The sequence below is a fragment of the Camelus bactrianus genome, chromosome 10, assembly GCF_048773025.1.
Source record: "Camelus bactrianus isolate YW-2024 breed Bactrian camel chromosome 10, ASM4877302v1, whole genome shotgun sequence".
In the NCBI taxonomy this organism is placed as follows: domain Eukaryota; kingdom Metazoa; phylum Chordata; class Mammalia; order Artiodactyla; family Camelidae; genus Camelus; species Camelus bactrianus.
The window spans coordinates 47,341,606-47,363,457 of NC_133548.1; the positions used below are offsets into that span (position 1 = coordinate 47,341,606).

At 55.8% G+C, this 21,852-nt stretch overlaps 1 protein-coding gene across 4 annotated transcripts in view; it reads right to left on the minus strand.

The window, feature by feature from the left end:
* Positions 1–528: 528 nt before the first annotated feature.
* Positions 529–21,852, minus strand: part of PDE2A (phosphodiesterase 2A) — a 63,570-nt gene continuing 42,246 nt past the window's right edge. For 3 of the 4 annotated variants that reach the window (XM_074372576.1, XM_074372577.1, XM_074372578.1), the window contains 27 exons: positions 20,665–20,774; positions 19,864–19,919; positions 14,503–14,562; positions 13,703–13,856; positions 13,427–13,479; positions 13,155–13,229; positions 13,020–13,061; positions 12,413–12,481; positions 12,011–12,141; positions 9,227–9,338; positions 8,707–8,746; positions 8,510–8,573; positions 8,010–8,082; positions 7,684–7,861; positions 7,337–7,449; positions 6,605–6,682; positions 6,221–6,343; positions 5,680–5,750; positions 5,288–5,410; positions 4,927–5,014; positions 4,622–4,669; positions 3,530–3,604; positions 3,267–3,366; positions 2,898–3,010; positions 2,484–2,522; positions 2,251–2,357; positions 529–1,944 (listed from right to left, as the gene is read on the minus strand). In XM_074372576.1, the coding sequence (XP_074228677.1) occupies positions 1,734–1,944; positions 2,251–2,357; positions 2,484–2,522; positions 2,898–3,010; positions 3,267–3,366; positions 3,530–3,604; positions 4,622–4,669; positions 4,927–5,014; positions 5,288–5,410; positions 5,680–5,750; positions 6,221–6,343; positions 6,605–6,682; positions 7,337–7,449; positions 7,684–7,861; positions 8,010–8,082; positions 8,510–8,573; positions 8,707–8,746; positions 9,227–9,338; positions 12,011–12,141; positions 12,413–12,481; positions 13,020–13,061; positions 13,155–13,229; positions 13,427–13,479; positions 13,703–13,856; positions 14,503–14,562; positions 19,864–19,919; positions 20,665–20,774 (2,506 nt within the window). In that variant the 3' untranslated portion in view covers positions 529–1,733. Of the gene's footprint in view, positions 1,945–2,250; positions 2,358–2,483; positions 2,523–2,897; positions 3,011–3,266; positions 3,367–3,529; positions 3,605–4,621; positions 4,670–4,926; positions 5,015–5,287; positions 5,411–5,679; positions 5,751–6,220; positions 6,344–6,604; positions 6,683–7,336; positions 7,450–7,683; positions 7,862–8,009; positions 8,083–8,509; positions 8,574–8,706; positions 8,747–9,226; positions 9,339–12,010; positions 12,142–12,412; positions 12,482–13,019; positions 13,062–13,154; positions 13,230–13,426; positions 13,480–13,702; positions 13,857–14,502; positions 14,563–15,476; positions 15,663–19,863; positions 19,920–20,664; positions 20,775–21,852 lie in introns of those variants that run through there. The other variant, XM_074372579.1, reaches the window with a different exon arrangement.

The following is a 21,852-nucleotide window of genomic DNA, read 5'->3' on the forward strand; positions in this document are numbered from 1 at the left end:
TTACAGCCAGGAAAGCAGGAGAGTAACCCCACAGACACAACCCAGGGCTGCATCTGATGTAGAGTCAGACAGGGATACTCCTCTGGCTGGACTTAAGGGACAGACAGGCATCCTTGTGCCTAGCATTGGGTTCAGAGGCCCAGGCCCTGGCTGTGAGGGCCCTCATGACCAGGGTAGGCCAGAAGACAGAGGATCTAGGAGGAATACCAGGCCACCTTCTCCAGGCAGCCTCCTTGATTGCTTCAGCCCCTCAATTCTCCCTTTCTAGTCCACGGTCTCTGCCATGTCCTCTCACTGCCCCATGCTCAGGCCTCGCATCTGCCATTCACACCTAAGCCCCCACTATCTGGCACAGGACTGGTCCAGGGGTACCCCCAACAGGTATACGACTCCCCCAGAAGCAGGGCAAGGCAGCAGAGATGGGGGATCCACTAGACTGGGAGTTCTAAAAGGCATTTGCCTCCCCCATTGGTGTTTTCTGCTCCTAACCCCATGCACAAAGTCTGCAGACAGCCCCGTGGGGGAGGGTTGGTAGAAAGAAATAGATTTATTCTCATGTACAAAGCGGTCAGCCCACAGGACCATATACAACAGTGGCACAGAGTCCTAGAAAAACACATCTCTCTAAAGGCAACTCAGAATAGGTAAGGCAGGTGGCCCCCCTCCCCCCACCCCACAACACACATAGAACAAAACAGAGAAGGGGGAAGCCCGGCCCTATGGGGTCTCCCAAGCCCTGGGGCAAGGGTGGATATGGCCTTGAAGACAAGAGAAGCCCTGCCAGGGCTGAGGCCAGGCCCTCCTGGCTGCAGGAATGGGGGATGGGCTCGGGCTAAGGGGGTACACTCAGGGGGCCACTGAGGGACTCAGGGTCGGCGCTCAGCCTGAGGGTGCCAGGGACATTCCATGGCCTCCTCTGGGACTCCACAGAGCTAGGGGGACTTTGATCTAAAAGTCATCTTAGAGAACGGATTGTCTCACCCTCTTGTTTCCCTCAGATGGGGGAAGGAACTTGCCTGGGTCACACAGCCAAGAGGAAGCACTGCTGACCCATCCTGGGCCAGTCTCCCAGCCCAGGAATCCTTCCTGCCCACTGTTCCCATCCTGCTTTTTTCCTGAGCCCCCTCTCCCCAGAGCACTGAGCTGTCCCTCTGGCAGCTTCCTCGTGGGGCCCTGCGTCTTCCCAAGTCCCAGTCTTCACCATCACTACAGTGGCAGACCTTGGGGACACCTGTGGCCCCATGGCTATTTCTAGTCTTCCAGCCAAACTGATGACTGTCTCTAAGACTCAGCCTCTGCCCACTCAGATGTCCCACATTCTCCTTGCATGGGGATCCTGGGGGGTAGGGGGTGTCTCCAGGAGAAAAGGGCACAGAACTGGTGGGGCAGGAATGAGGCCCAGGAGAAACTATCTGGGCTGCCTCAGAAAAGGAGTGGCTTGAAGGGTGATTTGCCAAGGTGTGGTCAGAGGTGCAGAGCAGAGCCCACTGCTCACTGATCACCCCTGTGCTCTCAGAGGTCATATATATGACAAAGTCTTGGTGAGGCTGGAAGTCTTGTTTCCATTATACAGACAGGAAAGCTGAGGCCCAAGGAGGTCAGCCCTTGCCCGGGATCACACGAGAAGTCCTGGTCTGGAATCCAGGACCCGTGGCTCTGGTCCCAGGGTATGTGGCCAGGCCAGTGAGGGGTTGTGGGGGGCGGCCTGGGCAGGGAGGGGTCCCCGGAGGGACTCACTCAGCATCAAGGCTGCAACAGCCATTGATGGGGGCCCTAGCGCCACCCAGCTCAGGCACCTCATACTCCTCATCCAGGAAATCTAGCGAGTTGTTGCTCGGGAGGCCACGGATCGTGAACTTGTGTGACACCTTGGTCCAATGCTCGCGGTTAGAAGCCACGCGTTCATAGAGCTCTGCTGCCTTGGGGAACAGGTCCTGCAGCAGCCTGGAGGTGCATGGGAGCAGGGTTAGAGGTCAACAGCAAGAAAGGTTAGGGCTGGACCACAGGTAGAACTTCCACAAGAGTGTGAGGCATCGGACTGGATGCGCAAGGAGAGCATGATGGTCACTTTCCACAGGGGGCCAAGGATGAAGTGAAGGGCCCATTGAGGTGCAAAGCAGGAGATGGCTGTGCCCAGAGGCAGGGGGTGGATCAGCTGGAGCTGGGCCAGGCCACCCCCACACCTGTATCTGCTGTGATGATCACAGCCAGGCCCGTCCCACACACCCCACCCTCTGTGTGCTCGCTCACTTGTAGATGGGCATTGCAATGTGCTCCATGAAGCTGATCTGCAGCTCAGGGATGTAGGCCTTCTCACGGTCCATCATCTCCATTGGCCTGTTGCCCATGGCCTTCTCCTGCGGGCATCAAGTCATCAGGTCTGGTCCTCTCCTTCCTCCACCAGGCACCCAGGTCAGGCTAACCCAGTCCCTCCCAGACCCAAGGCAGGAACCCTCCCCCAGCCGAAGTCACTCCTGACATACCAAGTCTCCCTGGGAGAAGAACTCTTTGTAGATCAGCTCCTGAAAGGCGAATACTCTCATTACCTCCTGTGATTGGGAAATATCCTCCTCCACAGCCCACTTCCAAGGAGGTAAGCTGAGGCATTGCAACCTCAGGACCTGTGCTCTGCATCCCCAGCAGACAGGGTTATAACCCCAGATGGGGAGGAGTGGCTGGGTTCCAGCCCACCTTCCACCAGCCACTGATTGCTGTGACCCCTCAGTAAGTCCGTGCCCTTCTCTGAATCTCTCCGTCACCCTGAGGAGATCTAGGTTTCTGTCTCCCCAAAATATAGCCAGGCTGAGCTCAGCACAGGGAGGGTGTTCATGCTGCAGGAGCCACACAGAGCCAGTCAGAGTATGTAGCCTGCACCTTCTCAGGGAGATGGCACTTACTGCAATCTTCCTTGTGGTCTTCCAGCCCTTAGTCTGGTCAGAGAGGTCACATGAGGTCATAAGGAGGCAGAGAAGGAGGCTGTGGTGCTGCTTGTTGGTTTGGTCATAGCCCACTGTTGGGGAGAGGACTGGGTCAAGTAGAGGGGTCCAGGCTTCTGGCACCCTCTCTCCAAGGGCAAGGCCCTAGGGCCCACCCCAAAGTGGTCCAGGGAATTCAGCACCCTGGACGCGAGCCAAGGATGCTGGTCTGGTCTGCCTGGTGGGTTGATGATGGAGGGGGTGGGCGTGAACCCCTGGGGATGCTCTCCAGGCGAATCCCCTTCTTGGTGGTCCCTCCCCAACCATGAGGCCCAGGCTAACAGCAGGCACCTTCAGCCATCTTCTGGAGATCCTTGAAGATGCGGAGGTGGTGGGCCAAGTCCGTGGCCAAGATGATGTCCCGCATCAGATCCAGCATGCGCTGATAATCCTGGGCCCGGTGCAGGGTAGGGGGAGCAGCAGTGTTAAGGCCTCCTGCCAGATACCCCTACCCACTCCCCGAGACCTAAGGAGCCTCCACCCCTCGGCTCCTTCTCCCATCTCAGGACAGCTCCCAGCTCCCACTCCCTCACTTCCACCCCCGACCCCATTACCTTCCGGGAGAAGTGGTCAAAGATGTTGCAACCATGGGTGTTGAGGATGGCTATGGCCTGAGCGAAGTGGTGCCTCTGTGGGGAGAGGAGTGATGGGGGCCCGGCTGGGGCGGGGCCCTCACCACTGACTCCAAGAGTGGGAGCAGGCCCGACCCAGCCCTGGCCCCCAAGGTGAGCAGAGCAGGCAGAACCGGGGAGTCAGGGGGTCCCAATTCCCTTTCTGGGCTCTGTTTCAGTCCTCTATGTGACCCCAGGCAAGTGTCTGGCCAGCTCTGCGCCTCAGATTGCTCAACAGTCACATGGAGGGACACGACGAGGTAAGCTCTGAGGGCCTCTCAAGCTGGAATGATTCTGAAATGATCTGTTGGAGTCCTGGGCACTAATTCATGCAGTCAACGTTTGTTTGCTGACAAGGAGGGTCAGTGATGAGGCGAGGGCAAGGCTCCTGTCTCCTGACGCTGAAGGGCCATCACTCAGAGGAGGAGCAGGCCTAGCCCAGGGCATGGAGGGCAGACACAGCGCTGCCACCAGGCCTCCTAAAAGGGAGGAAGTGAGCCCCTTGTCTCTGGGGGTGTGCAAGCAGGAGCAGTCTCTGAAGGGGCATTGTGGCAGCAGTGTGGGGAGGGGCGACCTTGGAGGTGTGACAAGCCCTATGCCAAGTGCAGGGAACTCAGAGATGTCTCCGATTTTGTCCCACTGGGAAACTAGCAGCTCCCACTGTGGGTAGACAGACCCAAACCAAATAGTCTAAGGCAAAGCTGAGTGTAACAGGAGTGGAGCTGGTGCTGAGCTGGGCCAAGGAGGGAGGCATATAGGGTGTTCCCAGACATGCAAAGAGAAACGTGCTTAATACAAGCCCTCCCTTGGCAAACTTGGGCTCAGGCAGAACCTGCAGCCTGACTCATAGCCCCATCCACACCTGCACCTCTCCAGGAACAAGAGCCAGAGGTTCCCTGGGGGTAGCTGCAGCTCTCACAGCCTGTCTGGAGAGCAGGGCTTGGGAAGGGGAGGAGCTGGGCCACAGTCTAACTTTGTAAGTCACTGGCCTTAAGGGGATGACGGGGACAGGGACATTGGGCAGAATGGGGGTACCTCCATGACAGAGCCCTCGGAGCTGTAGAGTGCAGCCAGCACAGATTTCTGGAAAAGCCCAAGAAAACTCCATCACTCTTCACATCCAGATGCAAGTGCCACCATATCAGGCTAAGTGTTGACCTGCTCCTCCCCACCACCGCCCCCGCCCCCAGCACTCCTCCATCTCCCAAAGCCTGGACAAGCCTCCTTCTGGCTCTAAATCAGCTCCTAGTCTCACCAGCTCCCACCTCTCCTCAGGCTGGAGGGGTGAGACTCCCAGACACCCCGGGTAGGGTGCCCACTGCAAGGAGGGCAGGTCTCACCGAGGCCACCTGGAAGGAGTTGTTAGTGCCTCTGTGGTCCAGGTCGTGACACATGCAGGAAATAAACAAGGCAAAGATCTCGATGTCCCTGGTTGGGAGACAGAGGACCTGAAGGTCAGCCACAGCTCCCTCCCCAGCCCCCAAAGGAGTGCTGGCTGGATGAGATGTCCAGGAGCCATCTGGACAGGAGCACAGGACACCTGGGCTCCCTTCCTGGAAAGAGGCCCTGCGTCTTTCTGGGCTTTGAAGAAGATCCCAGGGGGACAGTGCATATAAAGCACCCACCACACAGGAGGTGCTGCCCCATCCCAAGGAAGGAGGCCCCAGTGGCTGCCAGGTCAGGGGATGCGCAGCTACTTACTCGAGGTAGTTGGTGAGCTCCAGGTTCTTGTAGAGCAGGTAGCAGAAGTGGGAGACAGAAAAGGCGTGCATCCAATTGTGGTAGGGAGGATCCCGGTAGCCCTTCTTTACCATCAAACAGAACCTGGGGGAGGGGAGAGTGGCCTCAGGCTCTCCTCCACTAGGAACCCTCCTGGATCCACCCCACCCCATTCTTTTCCTTTACTCCTGGTCCCAGTGTCTGTGAATTGCCTCTCACTCACAGATCCTCCCCAGACCCACAAGACTGGGCCTCCCCTAGTTGTCCTCAGAGCCCTTCCCAGAACTTGGGGGGCAATGGATGTGAGACTAAAGGACAGAGGGAGGCAGAGATGGGGCTGCTATCATACAGAGGGGAGGGCTAGGGGCACACACCGGGCCAGTGTCGGGCAGTCGATTTTGTAGTTATTGATGAAATTCATGTCCTGCAGCATGCTCAGGATGGCCTGGAGAAGCAGAAAGGAGGTATCAGAGGAATTGTCAGTTTCAAGATGGGATCCCTGCCTTGGCCCTTCTTGAAGTCTCCAAAATCTGGGAGTCTTAGAACTTTAGATCTAAACTGGATAGTCATAAAATGATAGACCAACCATTTTCAGAGCCATGAACTTTTAGAAATATGAGCTAAGAACTCTTAGAACCAAGCTCACACAAAATCTTAGAAAAACAGGGAGGGAGGTGCCAAGCCTGAGGCCATCTTGATTCTAGAGCAGCCCTTGGCAATTAACCAGTTCAGCCCCGGGCCCCTGGGCAGGCCCTGCAACTCATGTTGGCAGACCACAAACCTGCTCCATCTCCGAGGAGACTACAGCCTTCCCTGATGACTCTGTCTTGCCAGGAAGTTCCTATGCACATCTAACTTAAATCTCTGGCTGTACACCCTCCACCTCCTCAGTTAAGTGGGAGTGGGCCAGCTCACCATGGAAGTGTCATCCTCGGGCAGAGAGCGAGGGGTGTAGGTGAAACTGGCAAAGTTGGAGTCAATGGCAGCCACAGGTTGGATCCCATCATGAAGAAGTTTGGTGTATTCATCATCAGAGACCTATAGTGGATGAACCGGAGCATTAGAAGATGACCTCCACCCCAGCCTTCAGTAATTCCCAGGTTGGGAATCATCCCCGGACATAGGGACCACCTGCAGGCATTGCTCTGGGTCTATCTTCTTACCTTCAAGAGAGGGCAATCAGAAAGTACAGCCTGGTCCTGAGCCCCTGAGGATTCAGGGAGGCAGGGAAGGAACAGGTGGGCTGCAGGGGACCCTGGGGCCCTGAGAAGGAGGGCAGATGCTCTGTGCAGGGCTCACCTTCATGTGGTACATCATCATCTCGTTGGCTAGGTGGCTGCGATACTGGGCCTCATTCACTTTCTTGTATAGGAGGGACTAGGGGGAGAGAGATGGGGCTCAAGAAAGATGCCTGTGAAATCTCAGAATGCCCAGGACTGGGACAAAGGGATCAGATAAAGCCCCCTTCCTGTCCCATGCTGGCACCTGTCTGAGCCTTCAAGCACCAGCCCAGAGTAGGGAGCCCCTCCAAATTTCATGCAGACCTCCCCTTGCTCCTCTTCCCCAGGGCCTCTTAGCACTTGATCTGGCACTTTGCACGACCTCCTGAGCCTGCCCCAGTCTTCAGTGATGGAGCCTGAGGCCCATAACAGAAAAAGAGAAGCAAGGAGGGGGAACAGTGTCAGGGACCTTGGGACTGGATTCCCAGGCCAGAGCTGCAAGCTCTGGACACTGAGACCAACATTTCCCAAAAAGAAGCTGGCTTGGGTTGAGGTTGCTTCCAGAGAAGAGGGGAAATAAAACTGAGGTTTCCCATAGTCCTGAGAGGCCAACTGGACAGGACAAGAAAGTATGTCCCCAATTTTCTGATGGGAAACTGAGGCCAGAGGTGACCAGTAGGTACTGAAGGCTGCACAGCAACCTAGCAGCTGGGCTGAGTCCCAGGTGGGAGCAGGGACCCAACTGGACAGAGCAAGGAGAGCCAATGTGAAGAGGAGAACAGAGGTTCCTCCATGGGCCTGTCCTGCTCACATGGGCAATGCTGATGCCGCAGTAGATGGAGAAGGCTGTGGCCAGGTCCTCGTCGAACTTGCTGAACCATGGTCCGTTGATCTTATTCACCAGCTCAGCCACACCAATGACCTCTGGGGACCAAAGAGGGGCTAGGATGGGCCAGTGGATGTGTCTGACGGAGATCTGCCCTCCCAGGCTGTCCTCAAGGGATGTCCCATGCTCGGAGAAACCCTGTCCCTTCTGCTTCAGAACACAAGGGCGCTGGAAAAGGCTTGCAGACCCTTCACTCGGCTCTGCCCCATCCTGCTCAGGCTCTGCCCTGGCCTGGTCCCGCCCCTCTGCCCAGAGCGGCCAGGATCCCGCACCCTGGTTCTCATTCTTGATGGGAAAGCAGAGGATGTTCCGCGTCCGGAAGCCGGTGCTGTCGTCCACGCCGCGGTAGAAAAGTGGATGTGCGTAGGCATCCGGGATGTTCAGGATCTGGCCCGTGGTCGCCACGTGGCCCGCGATGCCCTGATCGGCTGGGATGCGTATCTCATAGCTCTGCAGGGGCAGGAATGGAGTAGAGAGGAAGTTAGCCACCCATCACAGGGCAGACCATCAACCATCTGGCCTGCTCCTCAGCACCTCCTGCGGATTCCTGGCCCCCAGGACCGCAACCACACCCTCCCTCCTCTCGGCCCAGCCTCACCTCATCATCCACCACGCCCCCATCAAACACCTTGGCCACCAGCTCGTTCTGATCCAGCAGGAACACAGAGCAGCTGTGGAGAGATGGCCTTGGTCCACGGGGCCCTGACACCCCTTTCCCACCATCCCCAAATCCCACAACTTGGGGCAAGGCCTAGATTGCTGAGGCCTGGAGGCAGTGACCCAGGGTGAGAGACCCTCCTTAGGGATGGCTGACTTCAGACATTAGTCCAGGCCAATAATTTTTTTTTTTCTTTGAAGTATCTACTTATGTGCCAGGTATGTTAGGAATTGAGGATTCATGGCCAGCAAAAAGGCCCACCCCTGCTGTCAGTGGATGTTACAGTCTAGTGAGGGACATAGGCATGAAATAAAGGATCACACAAAATGTGACTGGGTCCCACAAGAAGGCAGTACAGGGGAAAAGAGAGGGGAAGAAAGGAGAGATGAAAACTAAGGCCCAGGGCCTCTCTCACCCCACTCTGGGGTGGATTCACTCACATCTCAGCATTGCTGAGGTTTCTGGCCTCTGTGATGATCTCCTGGAGCAGAACAGAGACATCATCTGTGGGAGGAAGAAATGTGGGGGGCAGTGGTAAGACCAGGCTGGAGTGCCAAGCCCACCCACCTCCCCTCTTCCAAATACCTGCCCCTGCTCCCACCTCACACCCAGGCATGGAGGAAGGCAGTGCACTCACCCAGGTGCGTGAAGAGGTTCTTTGCCACTTGGAGAAGAGCCTGGAATGGAGAAAATGGAGATCATAGGGGTTCAGGTTACAGGGAGTCACCCTCTGCAGGCCCCTGCCTCCAACAGCCCCAGGGTCTTCTCATTTCTCCCCTAGGGCTCTCTGGATGGGCTGGAGACTGGCAGAGTCTAATTATATCATTTGGCTACTAAGTGAAGGAGTGGGAGGAATAGCCCCAGTGAAAGTGCATAGGAACCCAAGATGTCAGATGCGCATTCACTCCCAGCTCTAGCCACCCAGATGTGCTGTAGTGCCCAATCTGAACACTAGAAGGCGATAGCGTACAGTGCCTGCAGCCAGACGCGCCGTGCTAAGGAGCTACTGACCTCCCTCTTGAAGAAGTCTCCAGGGCCCGAGGTAATCTCCTCACCAACCATCCAAAAACACAAGGACTTTTCCCTTGTGGCTGACTCTCTGGGGCTGAGAGCTGGGCGACTTGGTCCCCGAGAGGGGCACAAGGCAGGGCACTCACCTGACACTCATCCTTGAGTTTCTGCTCCTTCTGGAAGGCCAGGGTGCTGGTGAGCACCGTGCTGGTGTAATGGAAGCAGTGCTGGATCACATGCTCGTCCTGGTCTGTGAATCTGGGGGAAGCGGAACCACGGGGTCACGGGAGAGGGAACAGACGACAGGCTGTTCTCCCCATTTCTCCATACATCCATTCTTCCAGGAAGCCCACTCAGAAGTCCACCAGCTAACCTCCCTTCCCTCTGCTAGAGCCGCTTCCCCCTCAGCCCGGGGGCTTCTGTGGGGAGGGCTCTAATCCTCCTCTGACCAAAATGTCTTTCCCCCTTCAGACTATTTCTTCTTGAAGCCAGAGCCATGTCTCCCTTCTCTGACTTCGGATTCACCCAAATGGAGGCTGAGTCTCCTCCCTCAGACTAGAGACTTGCCCAGGCCAGAGCTGGGTCACCTCCTGCTCTTCTCCAGGAGCCCCTCCAGTCTCAGGGAGGGTTGGTGACACTGTCTTGTCCAGCTCACATCACTGTCCTACCCTCCCTGGACTCTGTGGGCTCTGATTTAAAGCCTTCACAAATCCTACGGTGGTCATGGGCAGGGCTGTGGTCATAAGATTCATGGAACTGGCTCTTGTCTGAAAACATCAGCCCCAGATCCCGAGGAGTCATTCAATCCAGCTACCAAATGACTTGTCACCAGGGAGTTTTGTGGGACTCGATGGACCAAGCTGGGGTGGGACCTGGGCTGGGGATGCGGGTCAGCCTTTCCAGGTGGGGATCATGGGGACTGCGGGAGATGGAACAATCTTCAGAGACCTTGACCATTGCTCAGCCCCTCGATTTCCCTGCCTAGCCCCTCCCCATTTGGGGGATGCCCTCAGTGCTCCTCTCTGCCAGGGGATCCCCCACTTGTGCTGGCTGTCTAGTGATTTGGGTCTAGACCCCAATCCCCACCACCCTGTATCTATCTGCCCACCTTCCTTCTCATGGCATCTGAGGCCCCTCTATCTGGTCTCACCCACCTCTCTCCCCTCATCTATGGGTGTCTCTCAGCTTCAGCCACAGTAAGATCTTCATCATTCTGAGAAAACCTCGGGCTCTTTCACACTTTCATGCTTTTTCCCACACTGTTCACTCTGCCTAGAATACCTTTCCCACCCTCCTCCCTCTATACCCTAAAAATAAACACCAAGTCTTGAAGGCAGGGACCATGACTGTATCACTCCTTGTCCAATGCAGAGTCTGGTACAGGGGCGATATTTGGAAAGTGTTTGCTAAATGTCTTAACTGTCCCTCTGCCCTTGCTACCAGCCCCATCATGCTCCCAGCTGAAGGGATTCTGGAGTCCCTGTTCTCTGGGTTCCAGGCAGCTTCTCTGCAGCGCCTCTTCTTAGCTGAGCCCCATGTAGGCTCATGCAATTGTTCAGCACTCACTCCCTGAAGTCTTGGGAACCCAGAGCTGAACTTACCCCTGCCCTGGCCTTGGGACTGTCACCAAGGCCCCATCTCATTTCCCTTCTGGTACCACCTCTCCTCCAAGTCCAGGACTATCTCAGATCCCAGTCCCACAGCCAGCAGCCAGAGGAGAGGTCACAGCCCCTGTAGGACACCCCTACTCTACATTCCCCTTCCCAGAGGCCTTCCCAAGACCATCTGGCCAGCATAGGGCCAGGCACAGTAGGTACTCAATGAGTGATTACTGAATGGCACAAATGCTCCCACTACTAGGATGTTCCAAATGGCACAGATCCCATATCCTCCCTGCCTTGTCCCTGTCTTCATTTCCCCAGGCCCATCCAACTGCCAACAGAGCTCCATGCTGGCAGGTCTTGCTACTCAGACCTCTGACTCCCAGATCTCTGCCCTATCCCTGCAGACCCCAACCCTGGACTTCTGATACCTCTCTAGTCCCAACATCTCCAGTCTCCACTTCCTGCAGGAGTCCCAGGCCTCCAAATCCCACCAGCCCCAGGGCCCAAGCAGCTTGTTAGCATCTCTCTGTATCCTGAAATTATAATACAACTCCTCACCTACCTGCTACTCCCTACTGCTAGGCCTGCTGGACCAAGTGTGGCAGCATTCACATCCTGAATCCACACGCAGGATAAATACGGCTAATCAATCACAGCATTGTTTCTCATTAGACTAATACAATGCTTCAGGCAGCGGCTACCAATTAATGAGTTGGTGTAGGACATGAAATCTGGTACCTCTTCTAGACCCCAAATCTGACCTCAGTACTTGAGATATGCTTCCTGACTAAGCCTGTTTACCTGATTCTGTGTCCTGACCGCCTCTCTGTTTCACATGATTCTCACAGCTGCCCTATCAATGCCTCTAAAGACCCTCAGCTTAGCCCAGTCCCCACGCCTATCCCCTCAAGCCATTGTCCACTGTGTCAGTGATGCTCTGTAGGTCCCAGCGAGTCCACCCATCCCAGAGCTCACTGCCCCTCCATCAGGCAGTTCCCAGAAGAAATGCTAAAACAGTGGATGGCAAGTTGGGGGAAGGCCAGTGCCTAAAAGCAGATAATCTGAACTGCAGGAAGTGGGCAAAGAGAAGGGGATCTCGCTTGGACTCTAAAATGATTTTACATAAGCCAAAATGGGTGATGGAGCAGTGGGCAAGGGTCTATCACACCCATAATCCGACAGTCTCTTGCACAGACAAACCATTCAGCCCACCACTGCTGGAGTAGTACCCTCTCTCCAGTAGCCTTCTTGAACTGTTACTCTAGTCCAGCCCTGCCCAGCCTCTCAGCTCCGTCTCCTGAGCCACGTCACTCCGCCCAGACTCACAAGTCTCCTCCGAGCTTGTTGAAGGCGCAGGCCAAGGCCACCACCTTGTCAGTGGCCCGGCTGATGACAGGGACACAGAGCATGGCCTGCACCTCACAGCCCAACATGCTTTGTAGCTGCTGCACATCCTCCTGCAAAGGGGAAGCAAGGGAGAGGTGAGTGAGGGAAGGAGGGAGAAGGTATGCTGCCCTCCCCCATCCCCCATCACACTCTGCAACAGGAGGGGCTGAAGGACTCATGCAGGGTGAGGAGTGCTATGACATTGGGGTGGGATGGGAGAAAGTCCTGGGGTCTTGTCTCCCCCATTCCTAGGCTGCTCTGGCCCAGAGACCCTGGCTCTGGGGACTGGGCAGTGGGCTCTCCTCCTGTCTCCTCCCCTGGCCCAGCCAGGCCATGGCTTACAGAGATGAGATCCTTCAGCTGGATAGACTTCTTGTTTTTCACCACCTGGCCCAGGTGTCCTGTCGTCAACTGGGGAGTGAGGAGAGCCAGTCAGGGCCCAGTTCTCCCCAAAATCAGGTGATCTCCGGACCTTCCCCTCGCCAAGTCTGGAAGTTTCAACTACCTCTTCAGCCAGTCCAAATGATGGATGGGGTTAATACTGAGGAGTGGGGGTGGGGTAAGGGGAGGGGAGTAGGCTCTTGACCAGAATCCTCTATGGAGGACTTGAGGGTCTTCCCTAACCAGGGAAGAGAAAAGCAGAATCCAAGGATTCTCACTGATCTTAACAGATTCCAAGACAATCCAATCCAGAAATACTCTTAACAGAAGTGAATTGGCCCCAAGTAAGCCTTTCTGTAGACTGTGAGAGAGTTCTCCTAATGGATCCTGATTGTGCGAGGTTGTGGTCTCTCAGAACTTTTCTAAGTAGATCCCAAGTCCCAGATAATTCCATCAACTTCCAAGAGATTCTAGCAGATCCCAGTCTCTCTAGGCAGAACCCAGGAGTGCCTACATGGCTTTAACTGCTTCTGCAGACTCCAACACAGGGAATGGACACAAGACTCACCGGAAAGCTGATCTCTTCCTCCAGCACTTTATCTCCGATGACCTGATGAGCAGAGCGATGTGGACCAGTTAAAAGATGGGCAAGATTTTTCCTCTCAAGAGATCCAGGTCCCTTGCCCTACCCCGGGGCCCTCACCTTACAGGAAAGCTGGAGATTGTCCTCGGATACTAGCAGGAGGCAGCAGCGGGATGCCTGGGTTTCCTGCTGCAGCTGAGAAGGAACACAGCGATGGGCTGACCGCGGACCTGGGAGCACCCCCACTCCCCACCCTCCCGCCTTTCTGAGGCTCCTCAGATAGGTGGAGAAGAGAAGAGGGGTAGGACATCGTGGTCTGATCTGGGATGGAGGGCTCAAGGGGGCGTCGGTCCCTGAAGGGACACTGTGGGGGGAGGGGAACGGGGACTCACGTATTGGAGGACTTTCAGCTGCAGGGAAGAGGCATCCAGGTCGTAGAGTTCCCCTGCAATGGAGGGGCGCGGGTCAGAGAGGGACCACAGAGCGTCCCCAAGGGTGCGCCGCCTCCAATTCCACCCGTCTAACCGGCTCTTGATCTCCCGCTAATTGCTACTGGGGCCCGCCTCTGGCCGCGCCCCACCTTCAGGCCCCGCCCATCCCATGCCCTCTACCCCCGATCCAGGTTCGGCCCCGCCCCGCCCCAGGTCCCACCCAAGCCCGGTCCTCACCACACAGCTGAAGGATCTTTCGGTCTTGGTCTGTGTACTCAACCCCGCCCTTCTGGTCTCCCGCCGCCCCCTCTGGAGGATTTTGGGTCTCTTCCGGAGCCGTGCTGAGCCCGCGTTGCTGCAGGGCCTGCACCCTTTTCAGGGCAACCAGGGTCTGGGGCGGGCCGAGCGGTCAGCAAACCACACGCCCCACCTTTATCGTGCTCACTACCTCGGGACTCCTAGCCTTTGCTTGAGACTTTTCCCTCTGCCTGCAGCACCCATCACCCCCACCTCCACCCTCCCAGCCCACCTGAGTGTCCCAAACAACTCATCTCTCAGCGCTCCACCCTCCTGTGGGCTCCCACTGCCTCTGGAGCGTCCCTCGGTCCATGAACAGATAAGTTACAGGGTTGTCTCCACCCCAGCCCTCAAACCCTTACAATAAAGGACAGGATCAGATTTCTCTGTGTCTCTAGCACCCATGGGGAGACATAAGTTCTTGTTAAAAATCGCAAAATCATAAAATCTCAAGAAAGAATCACAATATCATTATGTAGATAGTCCTTCCTAAGTATTAACAAGGTATTTGATTGGCCTCATTTCACCAGTACCCTAAGTAGGTCAGTGCCATCCTTATTTTCATTTTCAGATGTGAAACTGAGGTTCAGAGAGGTTAAGTGACTTGCTCAGGGTCACACAGTCCAAAGTGGTGGACTGGAACCCAGGCCTGTCCAGCTCCTTGGCCAGATCCTTTTCCCATCAGTTGGGAGGAGGGTCTTCAGCAGCCCACATTTTGCCCTAGCCCTACTCCCACTCACATGCTTCTCCATGGCTTGCAGGCTCCGCTCTTCACTGTCACTCAGCTGGCCACAGTGCACCTGGAGGAAAGTGGGAGGGGGACAAGCTGTGACATTCCCTAGTCTCTTGTCTCTGCCGGAGTGCCCTCCCCATGCCCGGCACACACCTGTCCTCACCAACACATACACACTCCAGTCTGTGGGCCTCAATGATAAGCCTACCCTCTGACCAAGCAGATGACTCTGGGAAAATCCCCTCCTCCAGGAAGCCTTCTAGGGCTAATTTAAAGAAGTGGATATTTTCTGATCTCTGCCTTTTCAGTCACTGTCCCAACAACAGCACAATCCAGATGTATAGTGAGGGAAGGAAGGTAATCTTGGACCCCTCTCCATCTCTCAGTCCACTCAGCCCTTCAGGCCCTGATTATGGAATCAATGGTATTGGTCTCAGCCTCTCAGCCCCATCCTTTCTGAGCTGGGATTTGAGCCACCCCAAAGCTGGGGTAGAGGAAGAGGTCCAAGATTTATGATGTATCTGCTCTGCCTAAAGAATTTGGGAGAATGGATGGATGAATGAATGAATGAATGAATGAAGTGCCTTGCCTTACATGTGATTCTCACCAACCTGTAAGGCAAGCCTTCACCTTGCAGGTGAATCAAGGCCCAGAAAGGTTGAGTGACTTGCCCAAGTCACAGAGCAGAAAGTGGCAGAGTTGGGACAGTACCACCCACTCCTTCACCTTCTCCGCCCTGACCTTTCCCTATCTGGATCCATTCTCACTACCATCCCCATCATCCTGTCCCTCTCCAACTTCCCGGTATCAGTCACCTGGAATCCCCTCAGCCCATCTTTCATACTTCGTGAAATCCCTTCCCTCAGCCTTGCTTGGGTGCTTGGCAAGGATAATGGAAGAGAGAGGGGCCCCACTGCAGGCCCCACCAGCAAGGCTCCCACCTTCGTCACTAGCTTCTGGCTCCTACTTAGAGCTGCTCACCACCTGCAGGGCTCCCCACAGTGCTTGCACTGGGGTCCCCTCCTTCATGCTCCTTCCCCACTCAGCAGCCCCTGTCTGCCTCTGCTCTAGGTCCCCTGCCAGGAGCAGATGGAGAGGAGGAGGCCAGCAGGTTCTCAAGAAGCTCTCAGTCTGGCTGGGGTGGGATGGAGTGCGGGATGTCATGGGTGGGGCTGCAGAACTTCATACCTGGGAAGAAGCAGAGGGCAGACTGGGTGGGTGGGAACGTAAAGGCTGTGGGAGCTCAGAGGGGGAGGCTTCCAGAACTGGCACTAAAGCCTAAGGAAGACAAGCAGAGTCTGGAGGGGACATTGCAGGCAGGAGGCTGTCCTGGCAGTGCTGGGTAGTAGGTGGTATGGGGAGATGAGGACCTGGGCAGGGGTGGCGTCCATGGTACCACAGGGGGAGGGCCTTGAGTGCAAGCCTAAGGAATCGGACTTTTGCTTGATTGTACTGGGGATCCATGGCAGACTTTAGCATCTGCAGACCATGGTCTATGAGGCAAGGTGAAATGGAGGGAGCAAGACTGGAGGCAGGACATCCTGGAAGAGGCCTCAGCCAACTAGGATGGTGTTGAAGATTAAGCTCTGGGTGAGGCTCCATCTATGATTCCCATAGGACAGGTTGTCGAAAGAGGCTGGGGCATGGTTCATTTGCGTATGGTGTACAGAACCATGTTAGCAGATGGGGGAGGACATCGTTCTTGTTCCTTCCACCTGACTCATATCTCAGGAAAAGGGAAGGTTGGGACCCCTCTAGAGCTGTGGGGGCAACCAGTTCCTGGGCTGGCAAAAGAGCCTGGTCCTAGGACAGAGCTAGGAGACTGAATGAGGGCCTCAGGATGTGGAGGGGAGGAAGGAATCATGGAGCCCTCCTCCACCCACTGGACCTGCCCCTCCCTGCACACGCTCCTGGGCTGCCTCGGCCCATCCCCACCCAGCATGTGCATAAACACACTACACACTCTCATAGAGACCCTCAGCGCCCCTCAACACACACACACTCATAATTCACTGTCCCATAGAGATACTTAGGCATGTGCACACCTGCACACACACACACACACACACACACACACACACAGTGGAGTCACAGACTCAGACATCCACACACCAACACTCACATGTCTACCATCCACACATTCACATGTGCACATTCATACCTGTACACAGGATATCTGAGTTCACAGACCTCAGAACCATGCACACACTTCTGCCCCTCACCAACATGATCACCAGTACACACACAGGGCTCTTCGCTCACTAACAGGAACACACACTTGAACCTACTCTTGCTAACCAGGGAGGAGGTCTGGGGCCCAGTGTGAGCACTCAAGTGTAGGCGCTGGGGCTGCAGAGAAGGTTGAAAGCCCAGCACAGCCCCCACCCCCTCACCCTCACCAAGTTCAACGTGGCTAGTCTCAGGGACACACCATCCCCATGGAAGGAGCTGCTGTAGCTGGCGCAGCTCAGGGGAAGAGTGAGCGCAAATCACAAATCAAATGCCAGAGACCAAGGGCTGCCTGCTCCTCAAAGGGACTTATCATCCCAGAACTGAAGAACAGAGCCAAAGACTCTTTCCACACAAAGAATCTGCAATCAAGGCACCTCAAGCTGCGAGCTGCAGAGGCCCAGAGCTCAGCCAGGCAGCCCTGCACTGGACAGCTTATTCCTCAGAGAGCCCTCCGCTGACCCTGTCTCCATCAGGTCCCAATAGTCCTTGCAGGACCCCCTGGTTTCCTTGCTAGCACTTGCCATCACTTGCAATTCCCTCCTTAATTTGCTCACTCGTTTGATGTCCAGCTCCCCCACCCCTCCAGACCGTGTGGTCTGTGGAAGCAGGGCCTGTCTGGTCTGTCTTAGTCACTGCTGCTGTGTTCACAGCGCCAATGCCCAGTGCCTGGCAGTGCTCAAGAAATATGCCTTCAGTTGATGGATGGATGAGTGGAGGATGGAGGGATGATGAATACAAAAGCAGAGACTCAAAGAGGGGAATGGGGCTAGTTGAGGAAGGAGTTGGTGAGTCAACCCTCCCACCAGATCTGCCCTGTGGCACCCAACCCCATTACCCTCTAGATCCTCAGCCCTCAGGATCTGGTAGCAGCTGGAGGTCTGGGGCCACCTGCATGGACTCTCAGAGAATGTGAGACTCCTTGACCCCAGGAGCACGGGAGTGGAGCAGCAGGACGGGGTCTCTCAGATGCGTATGCATTGGAGAGGGGGTGTCCCACAGAAGAGCATTTCTACATGAGTAGGCTTCGAGGAGAGGCAGACCATAAATAATCCAAACACCTTTCAAAGGCTCTTCACTGCCCAGGGTATTTGAGGAGGTGAGGGGATGGTTATAGGGAACCTCTCCCCACATCAAAGCTACAGGTAGCATCTTGCTCACGAGCACGTACCCCACTCCTCAGCCTTGCCAGGATCACACTCTCCCCCCAGCACCCCACTACCCTGCCTCTGCTTGTGCTGTTCTTTCTGCCTAGAATATCTTTTCCCTTCTTCTCTACCTGTTCACCCCCTCTTCCATGCCCCAAAGCCCCCACTTAAAAGCTGCCTCCACTGTGAGGCACCCCTTAGAGCTCCAGCTCCAATAGTGCTTCTGCTGGCAGCATTTATTTCATTTGGCTAGTGGTGGTCTGAGGGTGACCCTGTCTTCCCCCAGACTGAGCTTCCAGAAGGCAGAAATGGGTCTGATTCCTCTCTCTGCCCCAGCACCTGGCCTGGGGCAGGGCCCAGAGCAGAATTTGTCTAGGGTGGGATAAATTTAAGTGATCTGACCTACCCCCTTCCCAACACACACTCCCACTCCCCCCCCCCCCCCCCCCGCTCTCTCTCGCTCTCTCGCTCTCTCGCTCTCGCCTTTCCTACCCCCAGAAGGAGCCTGAAGCCTGGACTCCTGGCCGGACCGGAGCCACTGTGGACAATGGTCATGGCAACCATCCTCCTGCCCACAAGACAACAACCTTCCAAGCGTCTTCCCATTGCAGGAGCTGCTTCCCCACTGACCCGGCCCTCAGAGCCCCAACGCAGGAAGTTCTTCTCAGGACCCTGGCACCCCAAACCCTTTTCCAACACAGGTAGGCTACCAAGCCACTGCCACCTATCCACCACTTCCGCAAGGGATCAGCTCTGGTACAGATTGGGACTAAAGGAGGGAAAGAAGCGCCTCTGAGAACTCGGTGCCGACAGCAGATCCGTTCCTTGAGAGGAACAGAAGCTGGGGTGGAGGAGCAGCTTGCGGGAGAAACCAAGGCGGCCGCGTCCCCCTCAGTAAGGCAGATGGGGCGCGGATGAGACCAAGCCAAGTACCCCTTTCTTTCCTCTCCTCTCCCTGCGGCCTCCCCTCACGCCCACCGCCCTCCCCCGCCAGCAGCTCCAGAAAGGTCAGGCGCCTCGGAAACCTTTAATGGCGTTTTAATGAGCTCGGCAGGAGTTCCCCAGGCGGGAGCACCAAGACCTCCTCATTTATCTGTCCGCGCCCCTACAGAAGTGGCGGCCGCCTCCGCGGAAGCCGATCCCCAATAATGGCGATCTGGCCGCGCTAACCCTTCGGTTCTTAGGACAGGACAAAGATTTTGAGCGCCCTCCTCCACAGGGGAGGAGGGACTAGAAGAGCCGCAGAAGTCCGCCAACGCAGCTAAACTCCGCTAACCCCTCCGCCTGGGGAGCCGAAAGCGGGGAGCTCCGCGAGGGGGCAGCAGAGAGCAAGGGGCGCCCTGGCCCGGGTTGCCCGCCCAACTACCCCCAGCAGCGCATCTCGCTTCCAGCTCAGGCCCCCGTCTTTCCGTCACCGGCCACAGGAAGCCTGCCCTGTTGCCTGGGGTCTGTCCCAACCTCGGACGTAGGTCTGGCTGGGGATGGATGCCCTCTCAGGACTCCCCGTGGAAGTCCTCTCCTCAAGCCCCCTAGCTCCAACCACCCCAATCTCTGATTGGCTTTTCCACACTGTCTCGGTCAGTGTCATATCTGCCCATCCCCCTTCAGTGTCTCAGTCCTTTCCCAACTCAGTGTACTCATGCCTTCTCAGGACACTGCCCCCAAGCCACCCTGGAGGATGCCAAAGAGAAAGCAAGCCAGGGCTGTGCCAAGGGCTCCATGGGGGATGAGAGTCCAGATCGGGCTTGTACATCCCGCCGCAAGTTGCTGACTGGACCAGCAACTTTGTCCTTCCCATTCAAGGTGGGGTGGAGGGCTCCTCCCCGACCCCTCCCAGACACCGTTTCCCCCAACTCCAGCCCAGCTTGCTGCTCTCAGCGTACACACACACACACACACACACACACACACACACACACACACACACACCAGACTCCATCCATGCTCCCAGCTGCTCTCCTCTCCCCCATCCCACCCACAACTGCTCTTACCAAGATGACAGCTGCCACAGCCCCGGCCTCCTTGTCCACCAGCGGTATGACCAGCACTGAGGGGGAGAGGGCAATGAGGTGGTCCTGCGGAGCCAGCGAGGCTCAGAGATACTGAGCTGGGACCCAGGGAGGGAGACAAAGACACAGACAGAGAGAGGCCAGGACAGAGACACAGAGAGACCCAGAGACCCAGAGAGACAGAGACATGGGTACTGAGGCAGTGATAAAAATGACCATAACAAGGACCCCTCACTTGACATCTTTCTCATGATCCTCCCAGCAACCCTGGGAGGGAGGGAAGCAGGTAAGGCTGAGCACCCCTATTCTACAGATTGGGAAACTGAGGTCCAGAAAGGGGAAGTGACTTGCCCAAGATCACACAGCAAGTCAGGTCTCCTGACTCCCAGTCTTGTGCACTTTCCACATCGAGACAGAGGACAGAGACCTAGAGAGACTGAGACACGAGGCAGAGAGACATGGCGGGCAGGGGGCATGGAGAGGAAGAGAAAGAAAAATAGACAGTGACAGAGAGGGCATGACAACACCTACAGCCCGTCTAGCCACTGGCACAAGCAACACCCCCTCAAGGTAGGTTCTGTTGTTCCCATTTTAAAGATCAGGAAATTGAGGCTCAGAGAGGTTAGTAGCACAATAAAGAGAGAATTAGATGGTGGGATTGCTAAAGACACAGAGCAAGAGGAAGAAGGAGACAGAGAGATGGAGACAGGGATAGAAGACAGATGAGATCTGGGGAGCAGGGGCCACAGTCCCCCCTGCCCATGCCCAGCTCCCAGCCCTTACCTTGGGTGTCAGAAGCCAGCGGAGCTGCCAGCCTGGCCAAGGGCTTCCCAGGCAGGTCCGAGGGGCCCAGTCCATTGCAGCCCAGCCGCTTCCCGGAGATCACAGCCTCTCTGAAAAAAGGAGACAATCCCACTTCTTAGTCCCTGGATCAGAGGAGGAGGCCCCAGCCTGGGGATACACACAGCAGCTTAAGCCTGCTCATCTGCAAGGATCTGAACAAACTGACCTGCTGCAGGGTGGACATGAGGAGGGCACAAATAAAAGTGTTGACTCTGACCCTCCCATGTGGAGGGGCAGACAGCTACAGTTTGGCCTCTGGTGCCTCCTGCTGGTAGATATGGGAAAGGCACCTTCGGGGTCCCCCAGAGCAGGTAAAGCCAGGGCTCAGAGCTAGTCTGTCTGGGTCCAATTCTGCCAGTTATTACTTGACCTTGGGCAAGTGACCAAACCTCTCTGAGCCTCTCAGGGAGAACTAGGATGCAGGAGAGTAAAATCCTAAACATCAGCATCCTCAGAAAACCATTCTGGAACAACTTTCAGTGTTAAGCACAGAGGGGAACTCCAGAGATCATCGTCATAATTACAGTTTATTGGACATCACTATGTGCCACACACAGTCCAAGCAACTTACATAGATGAACTTGGAATTCCCAATGATCCCATGGATTAAATATTATCATCATTTCCATTTTCAGGTAGAGAAACTAAAATATGGAAAGGTTAAGTCAACTGTCCAAGGTTCCATGGCTTATAAGTGGTAGAGCCAGGATTTGAACACAGGCAGTTGGCACCAGAGCCCATCCTCCTAACTAAGACACCTGAATCTTCCTAAAGACCTGAGAAGGGTTGAGTCTCCAACAGGGAGAATGTCAAGGAGGCAAAGGGTGCCTGTGTGATGGGGGGAAGGGAAGTAGGAACTGAGACAGGGGAACTGAGCTGTAGGAAGGATGAGTTTCTCTCTGCCCTCACCGCACATACCACCCTCCCCACCGGCCTCTGGCTCTTCCTGCTTAATTAAGCCCCTGATTTTTCACCAAATGTCACTCCCTGATGATTAATTGTCCTGGGTTCTTCATCCCTCATGCTGCCTCCACTTAATTGTATTTGTGGAAACTGCCTGGCCTGGAGAGAAGAGAAGCTTGCAGGGGCTAGGACTCTGGAGTGTGCATGTGGGGTCACTAAAGGGGG